Source organism: Sciurus vulgaris (genome assembly GCF_902686455.1).
Source record: "Sciurus vulgaris genome assembly, chromosome: 6".
NCBI lineage: Eukaryota > Metazoa > Chordata > Mammalia > Rodentia > Sciuridae > Sciurus > Sciurus vulgaris.
In genome coordinates, this window is record NC_136466.1 from 112,210,230 (window position 1) to 112,233,622 (window position 23,393).

At 35.7% G+C, this 23,393-nt stretch overlaps 1 protein-coding gene across 4 annotated transcripts in view; it reads right to left on the bottom strand.

Annotated features, from left to right (window-relative positions):
- Positions 1-4: 4 nt before the first annotated feature.
- Positions 5-23,393, bottom strand: part of GFM2 (GTP dependent ribosome recycling factor mitochondrial 2) — a 48,691-nt gene continuing 25,302 nt past the window's right edge. For all 4 annotated transcript variants that reach the window (XM_079144082.1, XM_079144080.1, XM_079144079.1 and 1 more), the window contains 11 exons: positions 22,332-22,412; positions 20,366-20,514; positions 18,905-19,045; positions 18,724-18,823; positions 17,271-17,460; positions 11,579-11,655; positions 8,646-8,784; positions 5,480-5,659; positions 5,080-5,195; positions 1,524-1,706; positions 5-332 (listed from right to left, as the gene is read on the bottom strand). In XM_079144082.1, coding sequence (XP_079000208.1) covers positions 204-332; positions 1,524-1,706; positions 5,080-5,195; positions 5,480-5,659; positions 8,646-8,784; positions 11,579-11,655; positions 17,271-17,460; positions 18,724-18,823; positions 18,905-19,045; positions 20,366-20,514; positions 22,332-22,412 — 1,485 coding nt within the window. In that variant the 3' untranslated portion in view covers positions 5-203. The remainder of the gene's footprint in view (positions 333-1,523; positions 1,707-5,079; positions 5,196-5,479; positions 5,660-8,645; positions 8,785-11,578; positions 11,656-17,270; positions 17,461-18,723; positions 18,824-18,904; positions 19,046-20,365; positions 20,515-22,331; positions 22,413-23,393) is intronic.

Sequence of the window (23,393 nt, forward strand, 5' to 3'; positions counted from 1 at the left end):
AAACTTGTAATAACAAGCTTCATATAACTTCATAGAGAAAAAACATGTTTCAGGTACATTTACCATAAACAAAGTATATTTCTCATACAAGTTAGAATGGACAACTCCAGTCCCAGTTCTTTGAATGTACTGAAACAGTGATTTGTCCAATAAATAAAATAAAAATTGGTCTTACTGAACTTCTTTCCAAGGACCTAAAACAGTTAGGATGAACCACTTCTCCGGGTGAGCAGTATACGTTGATCTTGAGGACTCATGGCTTCATAAGTAGATAATTCCAGGGCAAAAGTAGCTGAGCCTGACGTAAGCGTTCGAAGCACAGTTGAATAACCCTAATCAAAATAATTTATTATTGTATTATCTCTGACACAAGTGAAAGTTGACCATGTTGCTGATAAGGTTTATCTATAGCACTTTCTTCAGACATATTTTTCCAGAAAAATATTGAATATAAAAATACTGTGGAGAACAGAAAAATCTAGCCTCATGTAGGTAGGTGGCAGATACATTCTTTGTATCTGGTATTTGGTAAGATGACTTCCATTAATGGAACCACCATTTGACCCAGCTATCCAACTCCTTGGCCTATACCCAAAGGACTTAAAATCAGCATACTACAGTGACTCAGCCACATCAATGTTTGCAGCAGCTTAATTCATAATAGCTAGATTGTGGAACCAACCTAGATGCCCTTCAATAGATGAATAGATAAAGAAACTGTGGTATACGTATACAATGGACTATTATTCAGTCATAAAGAAGGATAAAATGGCATTTGCAGGTAAATGGATGGAGCTGGAGAATACCATGCTAAGTGAGATAAGCCAACCCCCTAAAACCAAAGGCCAAATGTTTCTCTGATAAGTGAACACTGTTATATAACAGGGGTGAGGGTGGGCTGGGGGCAAGGGATAAGGAAAGAATGGAGGAACTTTTGGATTGTGTAGAGGGGAAAGAAGGGGGTAGGAAAGATGGTGGAATGAGACAGACATTACCCTGTATACATGTATGATTACAAGAATGGTGTCTCTACATGGTGTACAACTAGAGAAATGAAAAGTTGTACTCCACTTGTGTATAACGTATGAAAATGCATTCTGCTGTCATGTATAATTAAATAGAAGAAACAATAAAAAAAAAAAAAAACCATAAAACCTTAAAAAAAAAAAAAAGGTGACTCCCATTTCTACTGCTCTATTGGGACTCAGGTGCCTAAGAGCAGAAGAGAGGAAAGAATGATATTGGCTTTAAACCAATGGCAGAAGGAAATAAATGCATGGAAAGTAAAACAAGGAGCCACGTTTTGGTAGAGCACATCTCAACCTTTGTGGCCCTAGAGTTAGATAACTGTTGGGGCGGGGGTGGCGTCAAGGATTGTAGCTCTTCAGGGGGTTCTTTCTAAAGTCCTATCCATTTCTTATGGTTGAAACTTAACATGCATTCTCTAAATCAAAGTCCTGTTTTTTACTTGGTATAAACACATACATATATATATATTTATATATATTTTTAAAAGTACTTACCATAAGTTCTGCTAAGGGAACAAATCCAATAACAACTTTGTTGTCCTGGCGAGTCTGGATTTCCTGAATGTTCCCTCTCCTTTGTGCCAGATCTGCCAAGACAGGGCTGAGGTAATCTCCAGCCACTGTAACTTCAAGATTCATCAGGGGCTCTAAAACTTGCTTGTCAGCTTTCTTCAGAGCCTAAAGAAATTAAGGATTGTTAACCCCTCTTTCATAAACTGGAAATCAAATTTCTGCTAAAGAAAAAAGGAAGATTCATAAAAACGGAAATACTACTCATACAGCTCTAGCAAACCTGCCTGCTTTAAATCTCTCCATAGAGGTCATCTTTTATAAATCAAGAGCTTCAATGTTTACATATACATACTAGTAGCCACATGCCAGAGAGGGCAACCAAGGAGGCAAATAAAGGAGAGCTCTTTAAAAGAAGAGAAGAAGTTTAACACAGTAAGATAATAGAAATATAACTACTTAAAACGATTCCTTTCTTGCATAACACTTTGTTCAGAATATTAAGACTTTAAAAGCCAAGAACATGCACATAAAGAAAAAAAAAACATGGAAAATTAAAATGTCCTTCAGGATAAAACGATATAGCAGGAAAAGATAAAAAGAGGAAATACATTAGAACTAAAGCAGAACTCTATAGCTAAAGGGGACATTCTGTGCCCATGGAACTCTCCTCGGTTCTCTTTCTTCTTCAGAGTCTTTTCCTTAACAGTATTACCTAACCACAGAACTTAAAAAGCACCTTCTGCAAAGTTTCCATAAAATATTAGCGCACAATCTCTGGTCCAGTCCTGAGCCAGACCACAGTCTGCTCCATTGGCCAGTTTTGCAATAGTGTCTGAAGCTTCCTCATACGCCCCAAGTGCATCTCATTTTATTTTCTAAACACTTCTCTGCTTTCCTTCCTCCCTCCCTTCCTTCCTTCCTTCCTCCCTCCCTTCCCTCCTTCCTCGTTTCCTTTCCTTTCCTTTCCTTTTCTTCCTCCCCTTCTTTCTTTCTTTCTTTTTTTTTTTTTTTTTTTTTTATATAGGGTATTAGACCCAAGGGCACTTAGCCAAATAGCCACATCCCCAGTCCTTTCTTGTATTTTACTTAGAGACAGGGTCTTAGTTATTTAGGGGCTCACTAAGTTGCTGAGGCTGGCTTTGAACTTGTGACCCTCCTTCCTCAGACTCTTGAGCCACTGGGATTACAGGAATGTGCCACCACGCCCAGTTTGTCCCTGTTTCAGCTGATGACATTACCAGTTTCCATTCCTACTGGACATGCATCTTTTACTTCCTTTTCCCAGTAAGCTGTTAACATTTCCATTCCTATTGCTGCTATTCTAATTCACACCTCATCTGCTTCCTGTCCTAGATAATTTCTTCCCTATTCTGATCCCTTCTGTACTGATTATAATTCTATCTTCAAACATATTATCTCAAACTGTTCTCAAAACAGAGTTAAAAGTCCTTAATAAGGCATTTAAAGGTTTCTCTACAGTGACCCCATTTTACTTTCCAACACTTTTTTCACTAGCCCTGCCTTCATCTGTTACTATTACCTAAAGGAATGTTTTTCTCTCTCTCTGGAATGTCCCCTTCCATGTCCAAATCCTTCCAAATCATCACAGCTTAGACACTAAGGTCTAAGAATTCTCCCTAATACTCTCCTCCTCAGCTTTTATGGTACTAAACCTGTTCTAATACTCTGGCTATCTGGCTATACTCAATTGCCTTACTTAATTACAAGCTCTTAAGGTGGAGAAAAAATTGAAATCATCCTATTTGTGTCCTCATGCCCAATGAACTATAAGCACACTACCGATGGCTCAATAACTAAGAAGCACCATTAACTTCTCATAAGCAGAGACGTGCTTTACTAGATTAACAAGGCAGGAAAATTTTCATAGGAATATTTCATCTAAAGTAATGAATTAAATTAACATCTAAATGTAAGCCCCGTAAGTTAATTCTCATTTTTCTAGTATAATCTTATAAAAAGGCTAGTCAATCAGAAATACTTGGACTTTTTTTTAAAGGCACATTATATTCTGAATGTCAATATAATGGGGTTTGGGTTAATGTAGAAACATGCCATCTTTTGAATTACCATTATTTCAGTATCAATTTAAGAAGAACTTTAAAATTTACTTGAAGGTAAATGCTCTCAACAATATAATCATGACCACAAGTGATATTTCTGACTACACTCTTAAGTGAACAATATTTAGTCTTGCCAGGCGAGGTAGCACACCTGTAAGCCCAGTGGCTGGGGAGGCTGAGTCAGCCTTCACAATTTGGCAAGGCCCTGAACAACTTAGTAAGACCCTGTCTCTAAATAAAATATTAAAAAAGGGCTGGGGATATAGCTCAGTGGTTAAGCACCTACAGGTTCAATCCCTACTTAAAAAAAAAAAAAAAAATTTAGTCTTTCTTTTTTAAGTATAGCTTTTTCTTTTTAAAATCCAAAAGCTTTTTAAGAAGTTTGAATTTAGGGTCTGGGGGTATTTCTCAATGGTAGAGCACATGCTTATTAGCATGCATGAGGCCCTGAGTTCGAGCCCAGAACAAAAAAAAATAAAAATTTAAAAAAAACCCCACACTTGAACTCATGAAAAAAATACTTAAGTTCAGCCTTCTTAAATCAGGGACTTGGGGTGTTTATAATTATGAACTCAAATAAGACTACAGAGCACCTGGTACAGTGGTGTATATCTGTAATCCCAGCAGCTTGGGAACTGAGGCAAGAAGATCACAAGTTCAAAGCCAGTCTCAGCAACGTGGAGAGGCCCTAAGCAACTTAGCGAGACCCTGTCTCAAAATAAAAAACAAAAAGGGCTGGGGATATGGCCCAGTGGCACCCCTGGTACCAAAAAACAAAACAAAACAAAAAAAAAAAAAACCACAGAAAATGAGGTCTGAAAAACACTCAACTTTTAGAAAGAACACAGAGATCAGCAGTCAGTGCATCACAGTTCTAGGAGTTGATCCAGCTCTGGTGGGTCACTGAGGCAAGACGCAGAGGGTCTGTGACACTCAAGGACAACATTCCAGATAACCATACCAAGACCACATGCTTGATGCTTTGAGAAGACACCCTAAATGTGTTATTAAGCAGGACTTCTCTGATTTCTTAATAAAGCAATCTTACTTGAATAAACATGAACTCCAAAATTTGAGGAACCAACATCAGATCTTCAGTGTCCTTTAGATTATGGTTCAGGGCTAAACTAACCCCAGATCTGTCCCCTATGCATACTTACCTACAAATTTGCCTCTAAAGGCTTGTATCTGGGATGGAAAAGCACAGAATGCCACTTAAGGAAACTTGTCTCTTTCCCAAAAATCAAGATGATATTTTAATTCCAATCTGTGTTACTAGTAATTTCTAAGATCCTCTTTCAAATAAAAACTTGTGATTAAGAAACCAAAGATTCTCCATAGCAACTCCTGTTGACTATAAGACTCAGGAGGCAAGAAGAACAGGTCAGGTTCCACAAGCACAGCTGCCTGCGACATCAGTAGTCACCTTAAAGCAAAAGCATTAGGATAGTCTATACCTTCTGTACACATCTGGAGACACAGGCAGAAACCATAGTTGTGGAGGTACCAGGATGAATCACCATAGAATGCAAAGTAATCGCCACGTCTTGAATGGGGGATCCAAGCAACGGTCCTACGCCAGGGGGGAAACTATATTAGTGCTCAATATGTAGTGAGGAGGAGCAGAAGAGCAAAGAGAAACACTAGTAAAGTTAGAAAAAGATAAAATAATCTAAGAGAAACAATGATAAGGAGGCTGGGGGTATAGCTGAGTGGTATATTATGTGTTTAGCATGTATAAGACCCTGGGTCCATCCCCAGCACCAGAAAAAGTGAAAACAGAAAAAGAAAAAGAAAAAGGAATGTCTAAATGGTCAAGTGGGATACTATATGCTTACCCAAACTGAAGCACCTTACCTTGAAGACATGCACTGTGAATTCCATTTTCGATGGCCTCTTGGAAGGCCTTCAAAAGGTCTCCACTGACAGCTTCGCCATACTCAATCACTGGCATAACAGATGGCTTTTCAGTCGGCCTTGCCTCTAGTTCTACAGTCACAAGATGCCGTTTGTCTCCAAAAGTTCTGTCTAAGGTATCTAAGAACAAATTGAACACGGTACCTCAAGAGATTTGTTCTGGAAAGGTGTTAAGATGTTATTTATAATTGGCAGAAAAACAATCAGCAAGCTCAAGGTCCCAAGGAAGGGAGAAAATGGGAGTAGCTTAATAATGGTACTAAATACCATAAATACTATTTAAAAAATCAGGGTAAATACAAAGCCTCTCCTTCCATGTTTACCAATGCTAAAAACCTGCTCTGAACCACCTGCTGATGTACTGCTTTGGTGTGAAGATGTGTTGAGGCACATAATATTATACTTTAAAACTTTTCAAATATCTTTTGTGATGGAAATACTTTAAATTATAAGCTTTTTATTAAAAAGTAACACTCGGGCTGGGGTTGTGGCTCAGTGGTAGAGTGCCTACCTAGCATGTGTGAGGCACTGGGCTCCATTCTCAGCACCACATATAAATAGATGAATGAAATAAAGGTCCATTAACAACTAAAAAAAAATTTTTTTTTTAAAAAGTAACACTCAAATGATAAAATATTTAAAGAATGCAAAAGGCTAGCCAATGAAAACTAAAAGGTTTTAACACTGCCCACCCACAAACTCTTCAATTTCATATATTCTTTCAGCAATATTTTATGCACTTATTATTTATGATTTCCCCAAAAAATGAGTAAAAATTTTTTTTATAAAACTAAAAACAGCAGCTCTCATTTTTTAACAACCAACAACTGATACCAAACTCAAATATTAAACAAAACTATCCTGTATTTATGTGAAAGGTCATGTAACACAGTGATTTCAATTAAAAATTAATTTAAAAGTTTTTCATAACTCCTTTTTATACTTTTATCTTAGGAAACATTTCATATTTAATAATGTACACACAGGCTAAAAATAAATATTCACAAACTTCAAACTACTGGAGAAACAGATTACCAGTACCTAGAAGCCTTCTGAAGCAAGTACTATCACATCATATGCAATAACTCCCATGGTTTTCTGCAGTTCTATCACATATGCACATGTCCTTAAATAATATCATTTATGTCTGCTCTGTTCTGAATCTGTTATTATACTGCATGTATTCTGCAGCTTGCTGTTTTTGCGTCACATGTTTGTAGAACATCAGGGTTATTTTCTGACCCCAGCCCTCCCTGGGAAGTGTCTGCCTCCAAAAGGTAGGCGCTTGGCATTCCACTATGAGGAAGAACTCTCCCCCTTCTTTCCCTATCTGTACGTCTGTGTGTTAGCAGTATGGATTTGTGAATTCATATTTTTTTCAATGGTCTATGATTACTGTACTTAATTACCTTGGTATTTGATGAATCCAGATTTGGCAGTGGAGCCTCTTGAAGATGGTCCTATGTCTTTGTGATATGCTCCCACTAGTTTTTTGAACATTTCTTTTTCCCAGGTCATGATGTTCCATTGCCTGCTTATTTTTGATAGTCCCTCTTCCTTATTAATACTTCCTACCCCTTATTTTATGTCCTAAAAAATAATTCTATATTTCCCACTGTAAATTCCAATGTCTAAAGTCTTGGCAGGTCTGACTGATGTTTTGTTATCTCTGCTGCCTTTTTTTGCTCATTGAGCCTTTTCTCAGTTTCATGATTAGGAAAAAAAAAAAAAAAAAAAAAATCTGAGTCTATATTCCTTTATCTGTGGGAATTTGAGGCCTGGGCTGAAGACACTTTTCTCTGGAGAGTTTTGTTTTGTTTGTTTGTTTTCCCAGGCTCCCTGGGATGCTACCAAACAATGAGCACGTAACACTAAATTCTTCTTAGAGTTCTTCAGGTCATACTAGTTCTATGAATTAGGCTAAAAACCTGTATCAGAAGCCTATAGTTACAAATTCTCAGAAATTTTGCAGCTACCCTTGGAGTTGGACATGTTTCCTTGCCCTCTACTTTTGTTGCGAAGATTTTTTCATAATTAACTCTTTCCATGAGGATGTGGTCTTTCAGTGCTGGGTTAGAGATGATGACAGATTCTTCCGGAACAGTTACTGGTTGTGGATGCTCACTTATTTTCCTAGATCTGTTTCCTCTTCCTTTTTGATCACTGGAAATTTGTTACATTCTCACTAGGTCAGACATTCTAAAGAGTTTTGTTTGTTCCAGATATATAGTCCCAAAACAGAACTTTTGTATCATTTGCTCCTGTATTTTACTTGTTAAATTTCTTGAACTTCAGTGAAATGTAATCACCTAAACACTTCAAAAAAAAAGAATTTTTTTTTTTTTTTTTTAACTAGGGATTGAACTCAGGGTGCTTTAGCACTGAGCTATATCCTTAGCCCTTTTTATTTTTTATGGTGAGACAGAGTCTCACAAAATTGTTGATGCTGTCCTTGAACTTCTGATCTTTCCCTCAACCTCCTGAGTAGCTGGGATTATAAGAGCGCACCACCATGCCTGGCCTTCATAAACTATTGAGGTACTTAAAAGTACCTAGTTATACTGAAGCTCTTTTTTCTAAATTATTTCACAAACCTATGTTTTCCCTTGGGGTTGTGGGGTTGAGTAGCAATCATTATTTTGTTATTTTGCTTAAAGGAACAAAATCGAAATTATAAGTAGAATGTCCATGAGCTCTCTCATTTCAGAATAAAAATATAAAAACCATACTTTCTCAAGAATGCTATCAGCATAGGATTTCCATATTTATTAAAGTAGAATTCATTTTCCCTTCACTTTATAGAGGAAAACAACACAATGACTTTAAATTCTTATACTTGTTTGGTGGTAAAAACTGGGATAAGCTATCCATTTCACTGCCTTATCAGAAGGCACTATGACCATTGACCAGCACATCTGTTTGACGAGCGGCTCATCCAGTAGATGTTATCTGTGGCAGTGACACGGGGCATTCTGCTTAAAACAAATGAAAAGATCTACACATATTAAAACTGGAAGACAGTGACTATGAATCCTATTTTAAGCAACTAAACAGAAAGACAGAGGAGAGAATAAAAACATCAAGTCCTAAATGTTTTATTTTTTACCTGTGGCACGAACTGAATTTAGAATGGTCTCTCGGTAAGCCACCTGGAGAGGCCCTAGATAGGTCTCTAGGCCATATTCCCTCTTGATCCGGTCATGAATAATCTCAATATGTAATTCCCCCATACCACACAGGATAGTCTGGGATGACAAGGGGAAAAGGACATTTAAAATATTATATAAAATATGATATTAATATGTATTTAAGTAATTTTTCATTAATTATACACTTAGTTTCCTTCGCAATTTCTTTTGGGGGGGCAGGTTCCTACATCAAAACAGTTTTTTACTTTTCTGACTAGAATAATAAATCAAATCACCTGGCCAGTCTCTCCTTCCGTGACAGTTCAGTTATAATCTGAGTTAATTGCATCTAGCTAGAACTGCCCTTCCCAACGACAAAGCTAAGCTCTAGCAAATGGATCATGAATGCAAATAATATTTATAACTTCTGGACTGTGCCTTTAGGAGGAGGGTAAAATCTTCCTTCCAATTAATGAAGTAGGCATCTGTGTTGAAACTGTGGCTCAGGGCAATACCACGTGAACAGGGAAGACAGCCTCCTCCCCAAACATTTCCCAACCATCCTAGGCACCTTACAGTTTTGTAAACAGTCAAAACTTCTAAAATAATTTGAACCTTCATGTGAAAGAGAAACTGACTTTCACCTTTTCTGAATCAATGTTATTTTGGGTCCTTGTTAGAACAGCCAAATTTGCATCAAAATCAATGAAGTGATCATTTCTTTTCAACAATGAAGGTTATACATAAAAAAAGATCTTTGTGAACTTGGAATGGAACCAGTTGACCTAGCTATCCCACTCCTCAGTTTATACCCAAAGGACTTAAAAATCAGCATACTACAGTGATGCAGCCATATCAATGTCTACAGCAGCTCAACTCACAACAGCTAAACTATGGAACCAACCTAGATGCCCTTCAACACATGAATGGGTAAAGAAAATGTGGTATATATACACAATGGAATATTACTCAGCCTTAAAGAAGAATGAAATTATAGCATTTGGAGGTAAATAGATGAAGCTGGAGAACAACATGCTAAGCAAAAGAAGCCAAACCCAAAAAAACAAAGGCCAAATATTTTCTCTGATAAGCACATGCTGATTCATAATGGGGGGGGGGGTAGATAAGAATGAAGGAACTTTGGATTGGGCAGCGGGGAGGGGCATGGGGTGGGAAGGACTGTGGAATGAGATGGACATTATTACCCTATATACATGTATAGACTACACTACCAGTATAACTGCACCATGTACAGCCAGAGGAACACAAGTTGTGCTCCATTTGTGTACACTGTGTCACAATGTCAATGTAGAGCTAATTAGGACAAATAAAAAAAATTAAAAATTAAAAAAATTTTAAAAGAAGGTCTTTGTGTATAAGAAGGAGCACAGTGCAAGGTGCATGTATTTGCTCTTATTCATACACCGTCTGTGTACTATACCCAGAGATGGATCTGGGCCTTTGCTCTTGGCTACTGGAAGTGGCCTGTGGAAAGTCCTACCTTACAGAAGTATCTCATGGCTCTGCCCACCAGACAATCTAATAATGATTTATGATGTGGACTTTGGAATGAACACATCTTATCAACTCTGACCTTTAGAGAAAATGGGAGACTAAATTATTAGCCCAAAACTATGGGAGGCCTGAAGACTAAAGGTCAACCACAAAGGCAGTATGTATCAAGTCCCATTAAAAATTCTGAACACAAAATGCTTGGATGAGTGTCCTTCTTTGGTGATACTCAGCCTGCAGGACAACATGTCTCTGAGGATGAAGGATGAAGAATGCTTTGCATTTAGAACCCTCCCAGACTTGCCCTATGTGTCTTCTTCCTTTGGCTGGTTCTAATTTGTATTCTTTTATTATAATAACACTGTAATAAAAAAGATTTTTTTAAAGAATTACTTGGTGTATAATTGCTATTTTTTATCATAAAGTTAAAAAGTAAATTACTTAGAAAAAAGCAAGTTGTGTATGAATACAGAGTGAATAATATAAATTTATACATATATATTTGGAAAAAATTATATCATGCTGTATAATGTAGCCCTGTTATAGAAGAGATACTTGGGAAGAGAGTGTGGAAGGACAGTCACCAAGTTTCCACAGTGATTACCTGTGTAGAATGGATGAAGGGACAGAAAGAGGGGCTTTAATTCTTGACTTGATATACTGTACATTATCTGCTATTCTTAAAAATTTATTTACCATCTTTTACATAAAATGTTTTTTGAATAAAATTTTCTCTTTTAGTTACTGTTATTATGGCCTTTAGGACCAATTTAAATTGCCACTTCTTTTAGCTGGCATGAGGGAAAATGAGTGTTCCATATTTTCTAGCCTAAATCAATATATTCTTTTCAAAGACAAATTTATCATATTTTAAAGGAATTCTTTCTAAAATCTTACATAAACTTTGCCCTGCCCTCCTAAAGAGAGATGCAGAAAGTTATTTAATCTTTTCCTTAATGAATTCGGAACACCTGCTTTTTGGTGCCATATCAGCACCTACTTTGAAAGCCTCTGTCCTCCCTAGTTATTAGACTGAATCTGACACTCTCACTCAGTTCACATGTGCTAGTGTCATTAAAGCACCTTCCAGGCCTCCTAGTAAAAAAGCCTTAGTGTAAGAGGTTCAAGGTTTTGCCTTAAAAGTTGAACTTTACTCAAAATTCATAAAATGCTGTTTTACAGAAGGTCAAAAAATATAGTTTATATAGAGAGAATTAAGAGAATTTGTTTATTCAGCTTGAGAGTCAACATAAATAATCAGAAATTTATACTACAAATTTAAAAAAGCTTTTTCTTTCAGGAGCACAGACCAATCAACATCACAGTCACATGCACACATGCACATGTGCACACGCACACTCACGGAAGCACTTGTGGGGTTAAACGATAATATACATACTTGTCCAGAGTCAGGATCTAGCCTCACTTTCAAACTGGGATCTTCACGCTGCAGACACTTCAATGCGTGATCCAAATCTAGGGGATAAACAACTGTTATTTTCGCATTGCATTTTTTTTGACCCTTACTATATGTTCTAGAGGGGGAAAATAGTTGAACAAGGAATATTTCAAATTGCCACAAATGTTTTGTAGAAAATAAAGCAAGGAGATATAATAGTGATGGAAAGCTATTTGACACTGGGTAATCTGGGAAGGCATTTCCAGGATAATTTAGGTAAAGATACACAAAAGCAAAATCTTTACTTAAAAAAAAAAAAAAAATTACAGGATAGAGGGAATGGTGGTGCAAAGAATGATTTGCTGTTGCAAAAAGCAGCAAGAAGGCTGGTAGCCAAAGATAAGTGAGTAAAATGAAGAGTACCATCAGTGAAAGGAAAATGTGTGGCAGGGATCATATCACAAAAGGTCTTAAAGGCCATGGTAAGAAGTTTGGCTTTACACTGTGAAGCTTAAAGGGGACAATTGACATTATCTGATTATATTTTACAAAGATCAATCTAGGAGCTGACAAAAAAAGCAAAATGACTTTAGAAGAGTGGCAATAATAAGAAGCTAACAAAAAAAAGACAAAATTATATCATGAATAAGCAGATACTGATATGATCATTCCATGATGACTTATCATAACCATAGGAGAAATGAGAATGTACCAAAAATGGTATTAAAAATGCCATCTAATATAAAGTGATATTTTAATACAACCAATAATACAACTTATACTTCCTCTTTATAAAAGAACTTTATTTTCTTTATTTCTGAAGATATAAAGGGTAGCAGAGACAAAAAAAACTGAGCTACAAATTCATGAGTTCATCTATCAGTAACATTCAAAGTGTTCTTAGGTATATAAAGCAGTCCTTCTAGACCTGTATTGTAGGAACGATAATCATTAGCCATTTGTAGGTATTATTAGTGTGAATTGATGGATGCTATAATAAATGTAAAATGCACACCAGTTTACAAAATCTTAATATGAAAAAAGAATGTAAAATATCAATTTTTTATTAATTTTTTGTTTGTTCTAATTAGTTATACATGACAGTAGAATGCATTTATGCATTTTGATAAATCATAACATAAATGGAGTATAATTTCTCATTTTTCTGATTGTACATATTATAGGACACATTGGTCATGCAGTCATACATGTACATGAGGTAATAATGTGTTTTGCTATCCTTCCTACCCCCATATTCCTTCCCCTCCCTTCACTCCCCTCTACCTACTCTAAAGTAACTCTATTCTTCCCTAGCATCCTCCCACACACCTTATTGTGAATTAGCATCCACATATCAGAGAAAACATCTGGTCTTTGGTTTTTGGGGATTGACTTATTTCACTTAGCATGATATTCTCCAATGCCATCCATTTACCAGTAAATGCCAGAATTTCATTTTTCTTTAATGCTGAGTAATATTCCATCTTATATAGATATATATATCTCACATTTTCTTTATCCATTCATGTGTTGAAGGACACCTAGGTTGATTCCATAGTTTAGCTATTGAGTTGACCTGCTATAAACTTTGATGTAGTTGTGTCACTACATGTAATATACTGATTTTAAGCTCTTTGGGTATAAACAGAGAAGTAGGATAGCTGGGTCAAATGGGGGTTCCATTCCAAGTTTTCTGAGTTACCTCCATACTGCTTTCCATAATGTTTGCACCAATTTGCATTCCTAGCAGCAACGTATGAGTGTACCTTTTCCCCGACATCCTCGCCAACATTTAAAATGATAAAAATACAGGTTGAGTATCCCTTATCTAAAGTACTTGGAATCAGAAATAGTTAGATTTCACAGTATTTTGGATTCTCAGATTAGGGATGCTCAATCTGTATTTTGATGTACTGTATTAAGTGAAACATATTATTAAAATCATTTTTTTGTGTAGCTGTAAGAAATTTTGAATTACATATGTGGACCATGTTAATTTATATTTTTAATTTTTAGTTGTAGATGGACACAATACCTCTAATTTATATATTTATTTTTTTTGTGGTGCCGAGGATCAAACCCAGTGCCTCACACATGCTAGGCAAGCGCTCTACTGCTGAGCTACAACCCCAGCCCCATCATGTTAATTTCTACTAGAAAATGCTGTTCTAGACCCACGACACTGCAAAGTAGAACCCAAGGACTAGCAACACTGGCATCACTTAGAGTGTGAGGAAAATGTAGACTGAACTTCTAGACCTATTGAGTCAGAATCTACATTTTAATAAGAGCCCCAAGAGATGTGTATGCACATTCAAGATTAAGAAGCATTATTCTAGATAATATTTTAAGTACCTAAAGATACTCAGTAACTATGTATAACTCTGGCTTGAGGAATGAAAAGATAGTTTTAAACTTCATTATAAAATAAACTCATTCAAAAATAGTTATAAAGACTTATCCTCCAGAGGACTTACTGTGGTAAAAACACGGCATTATTACAAAGGGTGCTGAGCACTACAATAGGACTACGGAGAAAACGCAAAAGAAGCACAGAAAAAGGAACATGTAGATCTGCTTAAAACAAAGTCTAAGTTAGGGAGTCCCAGGAAGTCCCCTCCACGCAAGGAGTAGGACTTCCCAGCTAATGCCCATTGATAAGACCTTCTTTGGACATCAAACTATTTCTCCTAAAGCAATTAAAGGTTTGAGTTCTTAGATGTAAAACAGGCTGGAGCAACTGAAACTGCAATCTGGTCCTCACACTACATCTGAAATTTGAAATTACTTTCATATGTATTTAAAAGAATTCATAAGTTACCTTCTTCAGACAACCCAGTCCTTAAATAACTAGTAACTCCTGAAATAACCAGTTTGGCCCACTTCTATGAAAAAGTTGCAGAAACCTTCAGCACGTAATCCTTCTCCACCAGAGTCAAAACTACACCTACCTGACCTGAGGGCATTTTAAGGTGCCAGGAAAGCTGCTGCTGCTGCTGCTGTACCTGTCTTGTTCACCACCTGCACAACGAAAGACCCAGTTTCCTTCGGTACTTGGGGCTTTCTCACATCTGCACTTAGATTTCTTTCATGTGAATTACACCTGAGTGGTGAGGAATTGGACCCCCTTCATGGCTCAGGGTTTTCTCTTTCTTTTCCCACTGAATTCTCCAGAAGATAAGGGGAAAAAGTATTTATTTTTCTATATTCTACAAATCCAAGGGGAAAAAAAAACTAGAAGGTCTATCCTCAGTCTAAAACAGCAATTCACTAAGAGCCTGATAAAGAAGCGAAACTTGATTTAAGACCTAGAGAAAGAGTAAACATTTTATAGGTAGATACATTCAAAGGTTATCATCCTAATGTGAGAATGGCATGTGCCTGTAATTGCAGCAACTCAGAAGGCTGATGCAGGAGGACCCTGTCTCAGAATATAAAGGGCTGCTGGGCACAGTGGCACACGCCTGTAATCCCAGTGACTTGGAGGCTGAAGCAAGAGGATTGCGAGTTCAAAGCCTGCCTCAGCAAAAAGCGAGGCACTAAGCAACTCAGTGAGACCCTGTTTCTAAACAAAATAGGGCTGGGGATGTGGCTCAGTGGTCGCATACCCTGAGTTTAATCCCTGGTACACCCCCCAAAAATAAATAAAAATAAACAAAAATAAAAAGGGCTGGAATTTTCATGTATACAATATATTGTTATTAATCAGTCACTATGTTATACCGTGGATCTCTTGAATTTATTATTCTCACTGTATATTAGTAATAATATATTGTTATTAATCAGTCACTATGCTATGCTATGATCTCTTGAATTTACTATTCTAACTGTATATTAGTAACAATATATTGTTATTAATCAGTCTCTATGCTATGCCATGGATCTCTTGAATTTACTATTCTAACTGTATATTAGTAACAATATATTGTAATTAATCAGTCACTATGCTATGCCATGGATCTCTTGAATTTATTATTCTAACTGAAATTCTATACCCTTGATCAACAAACAACTCCCCCTGCTCCACCCTCGCCCAGCCTCCAGTAAACACCATTCTGCTCTCCGCATCCATGATGATCTCAGTCGATTTTAAATGAACCTATAAAGATTAAGAAATGGGATCATGCAGTGTTTACGAACTTCAACAATACACACTATACACACACACACACACGCACACACACACACATATGTATTTTTTTTTTGTACCAGGTAATGAACTCAGGGGCACTTAAGCACTGAGTCACATCCCTAATCCTTTTTTGAATTTTATTTAGAGACAGGGTCTTAGTGAGTTGCTTAGTACCTCACTAAGTTGCTGAGGCTGGCTTTGAACTCAAGACCCTCTTGCCTCAGCCTTCTGAGTCTCTGGGATTAAGGGCAAGTATCACCACACCCGGCTTCCTAATATTTCTATTTTTTTTCCTACAAACTGACTTGCGATTATTTTTACTCAAAATTATTTTAAAGAAAATTTCGAAAGGAAAAAATGAAAATAAAAAGAGCTGGGGATGTGGCTCAGTGGTAGAGCATCCCTGGGTTCAATCCCCAGTACCACCAAAAAGAAAAAAAAAGTGAAAAGACACCGAAATGCAAAAAGAACATAGCATCTTCAGGAAATCAAATCTACTTTTCCAGAGAAGCATAAAACATGAGCATTCACTCTATTTTTATTTTTTTGCTTGAGTGAGGAAAAAAAGGTACAAAAGGAGAAGTTTCAGGAAGTGAGATCAGGTAAGAAGGCTTGTGGCAGAGACTGCTAGTAGCCTTCCACTCCATGCTGTGACTCCCTACTTCAGACTGCTTTTACCAATCTCCTTTGCAATCAGTGTTGACCGATGACATACAAGAAATCTTAAGAGGAAAATGGGTTTGGCCTGTTCCTCTCTTACTCTTTTCTGCTGTCAGAAGCTCCATGATGATACCCGTGGCTCCAGCAACCACCATCTCTGCATAGGATGCAGAGAGCAGAACAGAACAATTGCAGTCTGGGCGCCTAGGGATTTTGTGGAGCCATCCTCTAATCCCGGGACTACCACATCTTTCACAAGAGAGAAAAATAAACTTTGGTCTTATTAAAACAACTGTTAATGGGGTTTTTCTTGTTATGTGTAACCAAATGTAATTGGAAATGATAGAGGTAGAGTTGTGAGCTTTATATTTCACACTAAAGAGTTTGTGTGATAAATAATAAGAAACCACTGAAGAATTTTGAGCTAATTTGCTAAAAAAGGGCATAACTCTCAAAAGTCCAAATAATATTATCCATAGTGTATATATACACACACACACACACATATATATATTAATATCTTCCCTGAGTTCTAAAGATTGACTAGAAACTAAGATAAAACAGCATTTTTATACACAAGAAATTCATCATGAATCAGTTACTATCTAATCTAGAAGGGCAAGTATAAGGTCAGTTATTTGAAATACCGTAGATAGCACAAGAGCAAGAGTAAGGAAGAATATGAAAAGAAAAAAATGGCCAAGAAAAAAAAAATACAGGAGTTTATAAAAATCAAAACATCTTAAAAGTAAAAACTAGACCAACCACAAGAAATGCTTACCAATGAAGGACAAATAAAATTTAACTGAATCACATAAGAAATTTCCTTAGGGTATACTGTAACTATTTTACGTAAGTCATTAGAACACTAGTTAATTGATATACCAAGACTATCTGTACCTGGTTGCTTAGCCACTGATGGGGGTTCTATTGTACAGAAGAAAACAGGTTCTGGAATCTCTACTCCAGCCAACAGAAGTCTCTCTGCATCTCTGTTTTGTTTATGCTTCTTTTCTCCCTCCCACTTGGCTTGATGAGCTGCAGCTAATGCACTAGATTTGGATGAGACAATGGTGTCTCCAGTGGCAGTCTGCAAGCAAACAAAACAACTTGGAACAAAACAGGTTCTTGGCAAGCATTCATCTCTTACTAAGACCCATGAATAAGAAAAATTCTGACTTTTCTCATCAGAACTTAAAGAGAAATAAATTCAGAAAGCTCATTATAACTTTGCATAAGTAAAACTCAACTGGCACAAGAATTCTATCCAAAATATTGCAGTAATAAATTCTAACAAACAATAAACCCAACACTCACAGACACCTCATATCTAAAATCCATTTCACAAAACAAATGTATCTGCCTACGTTTTCAACCACAACAAAACAGGTCAGTCCCTTATCGTGTTTTAACACCCGTAAGAATTTTTTTTTCGGAAAATTCTTTATTAAACACAAAATTAACCAGAATACCCTTGACCAGCCAGAATTGATCATGTGTATATAGAGTATAGTTATTCTTTAAAACTAAAATTTCACTTTTAATCTTTTATATCATGAAGTTCTAAGCCAGTTTCCTTCTTGGTAAAGACAGTCCTACTGATACAATACACCAAAAATACCTTTAGAGCTCCTTTAAATACAAACAAGGAGCACAGGACACTTAAATACCAGAAATACAACGACACTATGAGAATCTTCTGCTAAAGGACACTGAAACTTGCAATCAGTCATGAAGAGTTTCAAATGTTAAAAGTAATATTTATCCAAATGACAAAGTTTAATGATAAAACTCTACCTGACTTAATTCACATAAAGGAAATTTCCTCAGTTTTAATCCACCAAAAATACATACAGCATCAAGTATTTTTATCTATTCATCCTACCAATGTCTACATACTGCCTTACTACATACAACCAAATGATCTACAGACTGTGGTAGAACTATAAACAAAAGAAACAAAAATCCTTGCTCTCATGGAGCCTTTATTAGCAAATTGTCTTTCAGTTATTATCTGATTGGTGGTAAGTTAGATTAAATTTTCTGCAATAAACAAGATAGGTAAAAACCCAATATTTTAAATAACCTTAAAACATATATGTCTTAAATAAAATATTTTACTTGTATGTAAGCTTTATATGAATATAATCCATCCTGTTACCTTCTACAATTTACTTTTCTATCAAACACATACAGTCAACCATGTTAATGAATATGCCACAATATTTATTATTCTACTGATGGACATTTAGACTGTTTATGGATTTTTTTTTTTTTTTTGCTATTAAAAAATACCTACTTGTAACTAAATATTTAAACTATTATTTTTTAGAGAAACCATTTGGTCATTTACCTGTTTAAGCCCAACAGTCAAAGCGATGTTACCAGCAGTCAGTGAAGGGATTTCTATATGTTGATCAGCAAATGGCAAAAGCAGACGACTTATTCTCTCCCTTTAAAATCATGATTTATATTAGTCAAGTACTTTTAAAGAAATAGTGCAGTTTTAAAAAATAACCTAAGCTTCTACTTACGTGCAGTTTCCATTAATATTATGGACAGCCAACTGGGGCTTTAACACGCCTGAATAAATGCGCATAAAAACCACGGGGCCTCTCTGCTTGTCATGAAGAACTTTAAATGCCAGTGCACATAAATCACCCTTATACCACTGCCTATAAAATAAAGGGATATTACAGAAAGAACTATAAAATATACTTCCCATATATCTACACAGAGCAAATCAGAATCACTGCAGAAAATTAACCCTAATGTCTTCCAAAGATCCCTCATACCTTAGAGTAACGCTGTCTATGCCATTAAGTAATGACATGATGAACCTCTATTCCTTTGACTAAATTATTTAACGGAGAGCTTACCACCATTCTTCAAAACTAAAAATAATGGATTCTCTTCCAAATATTACCTCTATTTGCAAATAATTTCTTTGCTAAGAGCTCTCTTCTCAAAAAAGCATATCTAGGAACATCATATCACTTCTCAAGAAGCCTGCACAGGGTAAACAAATGGGTACTTTCCCATTATTGCTTTCACTCTCCCTTTTTGTCCAGCTGCATAACCACAAAAATCTACAGTACAAACTTGAACTTGTTTATATAGCCAACATTCTTACAAAATTGTTCTTAAATTATTCTTTTATAGGTTTTTAGAAAGTTCAGATTTTCCTGAAATTGCCAAATCTTGCGCATAGGTACATCTTTATGAGGCGAGACCATTTTTATTAGTCTATATGACTCAAAGTAGATTAAACATTTCTATTATAGGACTTCTCCAATCTTACTCCTATTCCTTACAATTTAACAAATACTAATCTAGAGGGCTTACTATATACCAGTCTGTTCTTGTGTTTAATACTAACTCATTGAATTTATGTAACAACCCTAGGAGACAGATCCTATTCTCCAAATTTTATAGATGGAGATGTTAAGCAATTTGGAAGACCCAGGATTTAAATCCAACAATACAAATCCCATGCTAAATCACTTTGCCATGCAGCCCTTCAAATTTACAGACAAGAAAAGTTATTAATTAATATCTTAGTTAACAAATTAAAGCCTACTTCTTTTCTAATTTGCATAATGCTCATCAGGTTTTAGAGAATTTATTACCTAAGTATAATGCAGATAACTATAATAGGAGTAAAACAATGACTTCTTTATAGTCACAAAATACTTTGAGCTTATGAAAAATCCTTAAGTCTAAATAAATATAAATGTATCTACTGAGTATTTAACAAACTTTTTTTTTTTTTAAACTTAAATGACAAGGTCATCACTTAAGCACATACACAGTGAAAAGTCACACCTTAGCTCCATCTATAAACATGGCAGGTTACAAGGGACAATGAAAAATGTCCCTTCCAAGTAAAAGTTACTATGGCTCTATATTATATTATTTACAAAAATATTCTTCACTGATGAGGCCTATCTGTATTTTCAAGACTTGGAATTTAATTCTATGTGACTGTTACTCACAGAAATTCATAGTTGCGCTCTTCGGGTGAAGGCAAGTACATAGTAATAGCATCTAATAAGGGTTGTACACCTTTGTTTTTCAGGGCACTTCCACAAAGAACAGGCACTGCCATCTGAGCCACTGTTACTCTATGTATTGCGGTCTGCAGCTACAAAGCAGAAATACAAGTGAGCATTGACTTTGGGTAGCATGTACTGATTTCCAGAATCTCTCTAAATAAGAGGCCTCCCCAAACTGCCCATGTAATACAGCAGCACTCTTCACCATACTTCCACCATTATTTATGGCTTTTTCTTTAATATTTTTTAGTTGTAGATTGACATAATATCTTTATTTACTTATTTTTATTTTTATGTGGTGCTAAGGATCAAACCCAGTGCCTCACATGTGTGCGCTCTGGGTTACAACATTATAATCATTGTAAATGATTAGCATTATAATCCTTATAATTGTAAAGATCTGGCATGTCAGATATAACCTGCCTCTTGTTCATTAAAATATAAAATCCCTATGAGCATTGCAGTAAGTTCCATGAAATAATGTAAATCCCCAGAAACAACAAAAGCTTAAAATATAGAAGTTACTAAAAAATATTTCTTGAATAAATAAATATTTTTGGAATTCAACCTTGATAGTCTAAAAGGAATTGGTCAGAAATAAAAATATATAAATGTGAGTTACAATTTTTCTAATTAATTAGATCCATATTAAACAAAATCCAAAGGAAAATGAGAAAGTAGAAAAAATATTAAAAGATCTCAAAAATCAAGAAAAGTGTGTTGGTAATAAGAGAACTGGTAGGGCAATGTTCCACTTTAGACTGTGAGCTCTCACAGATTTCATGTTATATAACAAGGGACATAATAAATATCAAGTTTAAACATTCAAACACAAAATTAAAATATTTTAACAATAGTGGCATTTCATTCAAAAGCAAAAAATCATTTTTTTCTATCTCTAACTTCATATGGCTCAAAAGTATGCCTCAGTTCTGCTTTTAATTCTTTTCACAAATGATAATTAAGTAGATTTGTTGGGCTCATCTTTGGTCTCATTTTACAGATTACCACTTAGAAGCAACATGTGTTTGAAAACTCTTATGTTTCATAAAGGAAAGTAAATAATTTGTCAAATCATAGAGGAACGTCCCTGGCAGATTCCTTGAAGAAATATAGTTGAGTATAATTCAACTAATAGTATTTTGTTTGCTTCTTCTCTGGTTTAATTTATATCAAAGAACAATGAGTTTCCATTGAAAAATGAAAAACAGACTCAGAAAAATAAAGTTCTGAGCAAATGATCATTATAGTAGCTTGAAAAACCAGTAAGTACAAACTTTCTACCTCTGATTTCCCTAAACATCCTTAGAAAAATGACTAAAATGAAGAGGAAAGGCTATGCATATGAGCAATTAACTGATCTAACTATATAAGTAAATAAGATTTAATCTAATTTTGTAAAGTATGTCTGGAAACAGTATATTGTTGGCATTGTTTAAGTACCTGTATTCATAGTGATTTATCTTTGCTTTTAAGTCAGCATTTTCTACATTGTATGCAAAGTTAAAACACACACACACACCCAAGACAAAGAAATCCAAGTATATCCAATTAGAAAAATTTTGTGAAAGTACATGGAGATGTGTGGCCCCGGGTCCTGCCCAGGAGAGGGGCTGGGTGTCCCACAGAGAGGAGATGGTGGTCCTGATGGATGAAGCTGCCCTCCCACCACTCTCCTGTCCACTGAGGAGAGAGCTGGCGATTCCAGAAGGGTAATCTGGATGGCCCAGCTGGGGGATCCCAAATATTCCCAGGCCAAGAAGACAGACCTGGAACCCAGACCTCATCTCCAAGACGGAAGCCCCCACAACCCCATGCCATGCCAAGCTTGTTGCTCTGAGAACAAACTAAGGCAGGGGGAAAAAAAAAAAAAAAAAAAACCAAAGTAAGTGAATAATATAAATACCTTTTCAGCTGGTACCAAATCAAAATTTTCACTAAATTCTCCTAAAACCAAGTCAGCAAATTCATCATCCAAATCTGCAACCTATAAAGAAAGGTTTAAAGTTTTATAACTTGCATTAACTTTCACATAATAAACTTATCTAAATATCACAAATATTCATTATTAAAATATTTTGAGACAGCTACATCATCTACCTACCCAGGCCAAATAACTCTTTATATCTTTTAAAGAGATGGTTTTTCTTTCAAAGAAAAGTAAATGTGAAATTGAAGATGTGTTTCCTAAATTCAAAGAAAGTCAGAGTCTGATAAAGAACCTCAATAAAGCACTGCCTACTAAGATATGCAAAAGAAATGAAAGGCACAATTTAAATCCAATGACAATATATAATGCATTACTGTCTTTTAGATAAATTTGGGAGTTTAAGTTTACAGAAAGTTTAATTTGGTGGTATCCCTCTAACGTTCTGAATGATCACCAGATTTGCTGAGACAGTTCAACTAAAAGAACTGCTCCTACTGCAATCTTGCACTGAAGGAAACATTTGAGTTGAGAAATGTTGGCATTACTTCAATAATAAAAATACAATTATCTAGTTCATGTTCTTTTCATAACTATGTACCCAATAAGGTAATTTAGTTGATAACAGTTTTGAAAACTGGTAATAGTATAAGGGATCAAAGCATTTACATTGTTGTACAATCTCTTAAACTTTTAACTTGCAAAACTGAAACTCTATAGGCATTATTCAACTTCCTATTCTCCACTCCCTGAGACCTTGGTAATGACCATTCTATTTTCTGTTTCTGAATTGACTCTAGCTACCTCACAAAAGTGGAATCATACAGTATTTGCCTTTTCATTACTGTCTTATTTCACTTAGCACAGTGTCCTCAAGATTTATTCATGTTGTACCAGAATTTCCTTCCTTTTTAAGATTCAGTAACTCCACTGTGTGTACATATACCACAGTTTTTCCATCAATTCATCTGCTGATGGATACTTTTGGCTACTATGAACAATGCTGCTAAGAACAAGGGTTTGCAAATATCTCCTCAATAT